Raw genomic sequence first — 10774 nt, forward strand, 5'->3', positions numbered from 1 at the left:
GTAATGTTACAGGTACAAAATTAGTATAAAAGCTGGCAGCAATGGTTCAAGACATACTGTATAAGACCAATTTAAGTGAAATGCTGATTTTAGCTCTAAATAAACATTTCTCATCCCACACGGCTAAAAAACCGGCCACACCATGGAAGCCCGTCAGATTGCAATCTCTATCTTCAACATAGAGTATTTACCATAACTATTCTTTAATCAGCCTATAGTGTTTTAAACAGCCAGCTATGTGAAAACCACCAAGCTTTACCGATAAAAGATTCAATGTTCTGATGTAATTTCCATACTCAAGGAACAGATAAAGCCTTCATCATAAAGTAATTCCCCCTTCTTCTTTCTCTTTTGATTTGTTTGCACTCTAACACAGATGGATATACAACAGATGACATCGTATTTTTTTGGCAAGGAGACGACAATGCTGTGACCGGGGTCGACAAGTTGGAGTTACCTCAGTTCTCCATTGTGGACATCCGCTTGGTGTCCAGGGAGGTCAGGTTTACTACAGGTAACATCATTTAATGTCTGAATATCCTAAAATGAAAACATAACCCTCAATGGAAAAAATATATATATAAGGTTGAGAATGTAATGTTTTTAGCTCAAACTTTTAATGTACACAAGAGCAAGAATCTTGGTGCAAAATTTCCCCAGATTCATTTACTGTGTATATATGCCATATTACTCTGAAGTAATGGCATGGGCAGCAGTCGTCCAATTTTTAAATGCTCATTTGGTAATGTTTATAGGACAGAGAAAGTGCAAAAGAAAAGCAGAAGCAGCTCGCTGTGACAATTCTCAGAGGGATGCTGGAGCTGCCTGCTGAGATAGGGGCTTGCAGAAAAATGTGCCGTGTTTGCGACTTTCTACCATGTTTAATTGGAATCGAACTTGTCCCTGGAAAGGAATCTATCGCTTTGGGGAAATTAACTGCTCCATCTGAACAAATGGAGAAATGACTACCCTGTGCGTTGTCAAAGTGCAGACTTTGGAAGTCTTGACTTGTGTTGACATTTCTTCTTTTTCTTTCTTTCTTTGTTTCTTTCTTTTTCTTTCTTTCTTTCTTTCTGATTGTTTTTCTTCTTTTCCTTTGATTTTTCTAAGATATCACTCTATTCTATTCCACCAGGTTCATATCCGAGGCTTTCATTGAGTTTCCGGATTAAGAGGAACATTGGCTATTTCATCTTGCAGACATATATGCCCTCCATCTTGATCACCATCCTCTCCTGGGTCTCCTTCTGGATCAATTATGATGCCTCTGCAGCTCGTGTGGCCCTCGGTAAGACACAGTCTCTGCTACATTATTAAACTTCTTACTGCCCCCATAAGAATCCACTCATTATCACAGAAACAAACAAAACACAGCTGTCACACGTGCAAATGTTACTACACACATCTTCTACATTTATGGGCGCAAAATAAGCAAGTAAACGCTGTGAACATGTAGCTGCAGGTTACAAGCAACTCTCTTTAATTTCATTTCGCTGTGTTTCTCATTTTGAATTTTCCTTGCCTCTGTTTGATGTTGCCACAAATTGGCTTTTGTTTTGAAAAGAAAAAAGAAAAATGGAACAGCAGGGAAATCCACACTGTAATCCACCCTAATATTTTAAATTGTGTGGGCTGATTAATAACCCTAAAAGAAACTTAACCAAGTGGTACTTCCACTCCTACTAGAAGTGAGTCTATGTCTAATTGTCCAAATAAATTATTTTTTTCCTAATAATGCCATCTCCAGATACCAGTTTTAATATTGGAAACTTTAATTTGTCAAAAGCAATAGCTTGATAGTCTCCCACATGTTCTGCTATTCTTGTTTTACTGCTGATGTTGGCATTGTATCTCTACTAGAACAAATATTACTTCTAATTACAGGGATTTACTGTAATGCAATATATTGTATTTTTGCGTTGCCGTAGAAGTTGCTATTTATATAATATCCCTAATAAATGTGGGTCTTGCATTTATGGAGGCAGACATCTTTGAGCTACGACAGGTAGAGCTGAAAAAGTAGTAATTGTAGAGATCGCTGTTATGCTCGAAATTAGGCCTGACCTAATATCCTACACAAACTAATAAAATACTATTTATAAAATGATCTATGTAAACAAACCTAAGCATTACTTGTCTAGATAGGTGATAGGGATGTTGCGGAAGACATTTTGTATCATGTCAGAGGTCATGAAGAGGGAGAGAAACAGTTCATGACGCTGCAGTCAATGTAGCAGAAAATGACCAACTTTTCTGTGGTGTTAAAAGACAACACAATTCTAAAGTTTCCTTTGTGTCTAAGTCAGGGATACAGTCCCTGGATTAAGTGTCTGCATCCCTTGAATTTGTACATCTGTATTGGTGATAAAGTTCAGTCCAAAAAACCCTTTGAATATAATAGTTTTTACAATTTAAGGCATTTGCTGTACTTCTCCTTCAAGCAGTTTTCCGAAAACGAAAACTCCATTTAGCTTTACTCTTTGAACTTTCCAAGTGTCCGATAATTTCCCACTAATGGCATGGCACCACTGATGAAGCAAAAAATCAAACTTTGGAACACAGAATCAAACCACCCTTAACAGATTTTGCTATTGTCCTTGGCTCTTGAGAATATTTTGAAATAAAGAAAATTCATCTTTAACCATAAATCTCAGATATTTCTACATGATGTTCCCATTGATCTAAAATACAGTAACACACTTTTCACATGTCTTAAATAAAACTGTCCTTGAAAAAGCCCACGATCACCCTAAGATGGTCAAACTCTGCTTCCGCATTCTAAACTAAAACAAATAGAAAATATTACATTACTCCTGTTTTCATAAATTGGCTTCAATGGGCTGTTTATTTCATAATTAATGGTAAAACTCTGACTTTAACCTATAGGGCCATGCTTGGTCAATTGTTAAACCCAATAAACTCAAGCCTTATGTCCTCAAACCAAAATCATACCATTATACAACATTATACGATTTATACAAGAGGGGATACATATTTCCTGTTACATTCCTTCTATTTACATTGTCAAGTGCATCATATTTGAGAAACACACCAAAAAAGTGATTGAAACATAATTTCTTTCTACAGTGTTACTGTATTTGCCTATAATTTACAGTATAAATATTTTTTGTATTTTAGCCCTTTGCTCTCTTGGTAAAGTGTTTTGTGGTTTGTATCTAATATCTTGATAGTTACCTTTGGGAAAATGTAAATGAAATAAGCTTTCAGGCTAAACTGTTAAAAAACTGTATTAATAAGCCATTTATAGCTTAAAGGAAAATATTTCAGAGAAGAAATGAAAAGCCAAAGAAATATGTGAAATAAACAAACAAAGACTACCAAGGCCATGAACTCTGTGTCTAACAGAGATTTATTTTTTGTTTGTTTGTCCCAAGGTGTGACAACGGTGCTTACCATGACCACAATTAACACTCACCTTAGGGAGACCCTCCCAAAGATTCCTTACGTGAAAGCCATCGACGTCTACCTCATGGGCTGTTTTGTGTTCGTGTTCCTGGCCCTGCTTGAATATGCCTTTGTAAATTATGTGTTCTTTGGCCGGGGCCCTGCACAACAGAAGAAAATCAATGAGAGATTGGGCAAAGTCAACAACGAGCGCACAAGATACGAAGAGAAGCGCCTGAGGGAACAGGTTTGCATCTTCCTTCTGCTGCTTCGCTCTCTCATTTTTTTGTTTTTTTTGTCTTACCTCTCTGCAGAAAACAAGTCTTTTCTACATATAAGATTTCTGACCATAGTCAATTTTCGTAAAACCACTTGTACAAATCTCCCCAAGTAATCCGCCACATGCATACTGATGTCACCACAGCCTAATATGCATTCAACCACCATCATCCATGGCTTCTCCCTAAAGCACTGACTGCTTTATATTGAGCAAAGACTTTCTCATTGAGATACCTATTCATCTAACTCAACGGTGGTGTAAACATTCTCATTTCTTATTTAGATTGTAGTCTATGTTGATGCTGTAGGCTTTATTCACTCTCACTTCACTACCTTGTATTTAAAGAAATTTTCCAGCAAAATCAAAGAAGGCATGAAAACATACAGAAATATAGTGATGGTAACTAGGGCGTTTTTCCCTAGCTGGTTGCTAAATGGGTGAGAATGAATGAAGCCCCCTCTCTGAATCTTTGTGTGAAGCTTTTAATGCTGTACCTTCTCAGAAAGTTTTTCCTGTTAACTGCCACTGTCCTACACATTGTGCAATTCCTGAGAACTATGATTATCTGTCTGTGTTTTAGTCGTTTTAATGGAGTTTTTTTGTTTCACTTTTCTTTCACATTGCAAGGACTCCATTTCCGTGCCGTTTCAAACCAACACCTTCAGGTCATTTACACAACGAAGAAATCTGTATCTCGAGGAACAAAGAAAAGTTGGGGTACATGTATTTACTGTAGCAATCCTATCAGTTATGGGTGTTATAATGAGTACTTTTCAGATTAAATGTCAATGTTTTACTTGTTAAAAATGCTAATGTTTGTATGTGTAAAGAAGCTAATTATTTATTTTGCATGCAAGAAATTGCATTCCATATCATCCCTGCATTTTGCTTAAGCTTGAGCAGTTAGGAGGGGGGGTTAGAATGTCATGTTAGAAGTTGTATGGGATTTTTTATGGGTGCTGCTGGATGTTTTTTCCTTCCTCTTACTTTGTGCGTATTTCCTTTCTTTGCAGGTGGATGCTTATGGAAACATCCTCCTTACAACGCTGGACATGAACAACGAGGTGATGCCTTCTGACGTGGGTAGCAGCATCGGTGACTCTCGGAATTCCGTCATGTCCTTTGACAGCTCCGGGGTCCAGTTTAGGAAACCCATGACTCCACGGGATGGCTACAGCCCCCACTCACTGGACCGAAGCGCCATGCGGAGCAGGGCCAACTGTCGGCTACGACGACGCTCCTCAAAGCTCAAGTTGAAAATCCCAAACCTGTCAGATGTTAGCACCATTGACAAGTGGTCCCGGGTCATTTTCCCTATTACCTTTGGATTTTTCAACCTAATCTACTGGTTGTACTATGTGAATTGATGTGCATCCCACTAGGAATCATGGGCCATATTTTGAGAGCACATTAAATTGGCTTTGATACAGTTCCAAAATATGTATACACATATACAAGTTGAACATATGTATATGCATATTTCCATATATTATATTTATATATACACATGTGAAATCTGAAGGACCTTTCTGCTGTACAGAGTATTACTAGGATGACTTGAATGTTTAAGAATACTTGTGCGAGAAGAATTTCAACGCCTTGAGTTTCTTTTTCCTCCTGAAACAAACATGTTCCCCATCAAAGGGGTTTTCGGAACAAAAGACTGCATGATATTTTTTGCTAAAAAAAGAAAAGAAAAGCAAAAAAAAAAAAAAAAAGATTAAAAAGAAAAAGTGAACGCTCTTGATAGAGAAAAGATGTCTCAGAGTTCCATTGACTTTTTATTGATACTTATCGTACTCAGAAATCCTCTTCAACAGCTTGAGAAATCAGCAGTGGCTTGTCTGTCCCGGCGTTGGCTCAGTGAGGTCTTTGGCACCACCTTTGATCCCCGCTCACCTTCTGCCATTACCCAACAGAATGACGTACGGAAACCTACAATTCTACAATGTACAGCGACCTTGTTTGGATTATGTGGTGTTCCTTGGCTTTTTTTTAGAGTGAATATTGTTCACCTTATCAGACATCAGGTGCAGCTAAATGGTCTCCATTTGGTTGGCATATTGATAGGTTATTAAACCGCTGCATTTACACCCACAGTTTAACCTTAAACTTGTGTTCCTGTTTTTCCTCTTTTTTTAAAAACATACCCTAGGTGGGATGTGGGTGGGAGTGGGGTTTTGGGAAGGGGAAAAAGATGGGGATTCCTTTTCATTCTAGTTAAAAGCAACCACTGCTTATTGTAGATATGATTTGTCTTTAAAAAAAAACAAACTGTGATTTCTAAGAGTGTCAGAACATGTTCTAGTGCTAGGGCATTATGAGGTAAAAGAGTCAAAAGTATGCATCGCTGATTTTGCTAAAAAAATATGGGAAAAATATTCTGTACATTTCAAATACTCAGCTTTCTCATGAACATAGCCTTGTGCTTTTTTTCTTTCCTCCTAAGTGTTGAATCACATTCTGCTTAGATGCAGGAGTTCATTGACGTCGGACCATGCTTTGTGTTTGCTACACAGAAACAAGGGGGGAGGGGTTGCTTTTGTTACTCGTTTAAAGTATTTCCTCTGTAAAGATATAAGATGTATATTCACAAAGATCCACCCATGTTTCTTTCAAGAGCCATCATTCGGTATATTGTATTCCTTTGTTTACGCTGCATTTTTTGGTGTTTAAGTCACAGTGTCTGAAGGGAAGAAGATTTTGAATTGAGATAGTACTGGGCACTCCGGGAAAGAGGCGTAGAGAGAAGAGGGTTTGTCATAGTAGCCTTATTCAACAGTTACACAAAACTCCATCAGGATTAGGAGGGACCTCTAGGGAAATCAGTCTGAGAAATAGCCATGAATTTAATGAAATTCTGACCAAAAGTGAATAGAGGTACCGGTACATAGTATTTGGTTATACTTACCTTTTTTTATGGGGAGGAAAGTCTTCAGTCATTTAACCCCTTCACCATTTCCTAGCTGTAATTTTTGGATGCTCAGTACACAAAAAAAAGGCTTTTTACATGATTGATTAAAAAAAAACTATTGACGTTTGAGCAGTTCTTACAATTGCTGACCAACAATACTCCTGTCTTTTATTTTTTTATTTAAATATAGCTTGGAGCTGAAAGTCTTTGAGAATTAAAGGCTTCCTTACCATCATTGTAGTATTCAGCCCCCTCTCCAGACTCTCTATCAGATTCTGGCTGGGCCATTATAATTATATTAAAATAATATATTAATTTTACCTTCAGTCAGAAAAAAATTGAGTACATTGAGTGAAACTATGGCTTTTTTGGCAGGGGAATAAGAAAATAAAGCTACAGTGAAAAGATAACCGATAAAACGTACCCATTGATTAAATGAAAGGGTTTCTAATATCTTGTTTACAGGTACTAAATAGAGGCATACATTTGTGAAGGGGTGAACTGGTGCTGAGCCAAAGAAGAATTTCTGATGGATACTACTGTGTGCTCAATCCGACGTCACTGTATAAGATTCTTTATTACATTTGAATGGAGAAGAACAGAGGCAGAGATTTTTTTTTCCTTATGCCAACCATAATTAAGTCCAAAAGCAAAAACAGAACAAAAAAACATCATGTCGACCAAATAACAGTGGCTTAGAAATCTTCCTCCAGGTATAGACTATATGAAGAGTATGAAGAATTACATCCTGGGAGAACAAGATAAAGATGGAAAAGCTGCAGATGGAGAAGCAGAGATATCAATTTATCAGATACATGCATTCTCCTTTAAAACACGGTATGCACAGGATTTCTTCTAAAAGGAATACTGATCACAAACCAGTGTGTCTTAATGACGTTTGTGCAGTGCTGTGGCCAGAAGTGTGGGTTTTGATTTGAGTATCTCCTTTTAAAAGAAATTCATGAAGCATTGTCACATTTTAAGCACCACCTTTAATTGTTCTAACATCCATGTACTTGAAATCAAAGGATCTATTTCCATGTAATTAGGAAATTGATTCAAATTTATTATCATACCTTCTCCAAGCAATTGGCAGGTAACACTCGTTAATAATGAAGTAGGGAATTCAAAGTTGGATTCAAAAGTAATGCTGAAATAAAACAAACCTTTGCCCAGTGCCAGATGTCCAAGCACTTTACTGATTCAACATAACGGTTTAATATCCCAATCATAAACTTCTTACAGAGGCTTTAAAGCTGTGACAAAATAGATCCACTTTTAACCTTCATTTCCCTCGCCTTTAAATATATTTTCTCTTTACCCCCTTTCCCCACAGTGAAACTCAATCTGCTGAGAGTACTTGGGGCATAAACACTTTACTCAGCCTCTTACACATATGCAGTAGTACTCCCCGACACCTGTAAACTCACTTCAGCGTTGCTGTTCCCCTTTAACTCATTATAGACATCCCTGTGATACGTATGCTGCAATTATAACTTCTGGCTTACAGAAGTTTTCTTATGGGAGATGCTCAAATGGAATCATTAATAGATGTGGCTCTCTTTTAGCCAGTTATTTGTTGCAATCAGATTAATGAGTGAAACGTGACTGTGTTTCCAAAGTATAGATTATGTCGAAATCGGTACACTTTATAAATTGTTAGATGTGGGTAACAATTTTGAGTTAGGGCTGTTTTAGATGGCCACATTTTTTTGTTTTACACCAGTGGAAAAAAATAGGTGTCAAATGTATACTATTTGTTTGGTTTTGTTTTGCAAAAATCAGAGTAACCCTGTTCTAATAAAAATATGATAGATCTTTATGAAGATTTTAGATTTAGAATATAAGGCCAGAGAATATTATTTGTTCCACTGCAAACCAGGCAGATATTACTGTGTTTACCTGCCTGCTCCGTGGTCTCAATGAGATGCACTTACAGTATATCTTTTTTCTAATGTAAACCAACTCAAGTATCAAACTGTTATTCAGGTTGGTGTTATTCCCAGAAATGAATGCCTTTTCAGGTATTTTACTTTTCAGATAGTACACTAAACACATGAGGGGTAAAATAAATCACTATCGCATCACTGTTCATTTCAACCACTACATGTATTACCAGCTTTCTGGACATGAAATTAGCACCTTCATCCCAAATGCTGTGAGGACATTCTGTTCTGAAACTTTTTCTTTCATATATTTGCTTATTTGGAGAGGATTTTTTTTTTCTTCCTTCGAACACTTGAGTTCAATAAGTAAAAAGGAGGGTAAAAAGTGTTGAACTGATTTCAATGTGAATTTTCTTGCCTCTAGTGTATATGTGTAATTACATGTGAATTGTACTGTAAATATATCTTTCACTTAATAGTTCTTAATGCATGAACAAAAACATAGCAGTTCTTAATACCAGCTAGCCTCACTGCTAATGGCATGGACAGTTTTTCTAGCATTGGCACACTTCTGCAAACGAAACCTTAACAAAAAAAGAATAAAAAACAGAAAAAAACAAAAGAAAGGAATACATGGTGTGAACAAAATAATGACGAAATTGGGACAAAGTTCTTTCGCGGTGATGGAGTGTCTAGCTTCATGAGGTTAACGCTAATGCTAACTGAAGCGGTCGTTAATTCCTAGCGAGTTTAAAAGTGATGTTCTGTTGTTTAGGCTTTGTACATTTATCTGTTTGTTACCTGATGTATTTTTTAGGAGATTCAGCACAGTCTACTTACCTCAGCCACTCACGAAGCACTCAGTTGTCTAAGAGTTTTATCAGAAAACATAAACAGCTAGCTATCTTACAATAGTCAGAGGAGCAGGGTTGCCTTAAGAGGGCGAGTGGGATGTTTTTTTTTCCTGTTCCTCAACAATAAAGTCAGGAGTGCCCTTGAGCAAGGCACTTTTCTAAATGCCCAGGCACAGCTGCTTGGAGTCTGTGCTATACTGTAGCAAACAACTATAGCTAGCATCGAGCATAGCTAGCAAGTCTGTGCTGGACTGTAGCAAACTTGAGCTTATTTAGATCATGATTAGCAAACTGTAGCCTGGAGAAATAAATCACATTTCCCTTAGTTCTAAAAAATGCAGACATTTAAATATAGAAAGTCGAACTAAACATTTCATATAATTTGTGCTCTTTTCTGTCAGGCAAATTGTCACCGGTGGATTCATTATTTTGTTCACACCTTGTAGGTTTTTGTTAGCATGACCCGAGTTAAAAAAAAAAAGGTTTATTTTCGTATATTTTTACTCTACACCATCCAGTTCATCTCCACAGCCAGGACAAAAAAAAAAAAAAAAGAAATATCCAGTGTTTACATGCTCAAATTGCACTTGTTTTACAGCCAGCTCTATAAATCTTGTGAAACAAACTATTCATAAAGCTGGAGGACAAATGTCACAGTGGAGCGCACATTTTGTGATTTTTTGATATTTTTTTTTTTTTTATGAATCACAGTTGTGTACTTCAACAAAAATGAATTTACTGTAAATCAGTTTAAACCAGATGCACCAAGTGCATGCTACAGTTTTATCAGATTCTGCTTAAGCATCTCATCAAACGCCCTTCAACTACAAAGGATGTAGAGGATGCTTTCCAACAGCGTCTTAACATATAAGCCATGTGATTGCACACTGAGTGGGTGTTCCCTGTATTCTCTCTTTGATAAGTTGCCTCTGGTTACGGCCTGCTGTCAGTTACTGTATGAGGGTGAATTGCAAGACACTGTGCCGATTCCCAGTTTCCCACACGTCAATATACTATACCTCCCTCTTTTTAAGACCCTTTCAGAAAGACTGTCTCATATTTAACCAGTAGGTAAAAAAAAAAGATTTTTTTTTTTCAACAGTTGCAATTATTTGGCAATGAAAAGAAAGAAGCCCACAAGATCAACACCTTGTTTATTTTTCAGTAAGAATTAAATGATTTTGTTCCTTTCTGTGTTAATTTTTAATTAATTGTATTTGTAGGATTTGTTATAAATTGTTATTCTTACTGTTGTTGTTTTAGTTTCATAAGAAGGAAATGTAATTCATCTGATATACGATATGGCACTGGAAGTGAAAAAAAAAATGCATTTTGTTTTTGTACTGTAATTGTTTTGTTCACATTGGGCGCTTATTTAATTCAGTTGTTCAATACAGTGTTTGATTTCATTTTGGGTATCAGTACTCATGGAACC

General features: G+C 36.8%; 1 protein-coding gene across 1 annotated transcript in view; it reads left to right on the top strand.

Annotated features, from left to right (window-relative positions):
- gabrb4 (gamma-aminobutyric acid type A receptor subunit beta4) overlaps window positions 1-10422 on the top strand; it is an 80601-nt gene extending 70179 nt beyond the window's left edge. The window contains exons 6-10 of the mRNA XM_038292235.1: window positions 377-514; window positions 1136-1288; window positions 3396-3652; window positions 4313-4402; window positions 4699-10422. Coding sequence (XP_038148163.1) covers window positions 377-514; window positions 1136-1288; window positions 3396-3652; window positions 4313-4402; window positions 4699-5052 — 992 coding nt within the window. The 3' untranslated portion in view covers window positions 5053-10422. The remainder of the gene's footprint in view (window positions 1-376; window positions 515-1135; window positions 1289-3395; window positions 3653-4312; window positions 4403-4698) is intronic.
- Window positions 10423-10774: the final 352 nt, after the last annotated feature.

This window comes from Cyprinodon tularosa, unplaced genomic scaffold (genome assembly GCF_016077235.1).
Source record: "Cyprinodon tularosa strain WSP-4 unplaced genomic scaffold, ASM1607723v1 ctg31, whole genome shotgun sequence".
NCBI classification, from domain to species: domain Eukaryota; kingdom Metazoa; phylum Chordata; class Actinopteri; order Cyprinodontiformes; family Cyprinodontidae; genus Cyprinodon; species Cyprinodon tularosa.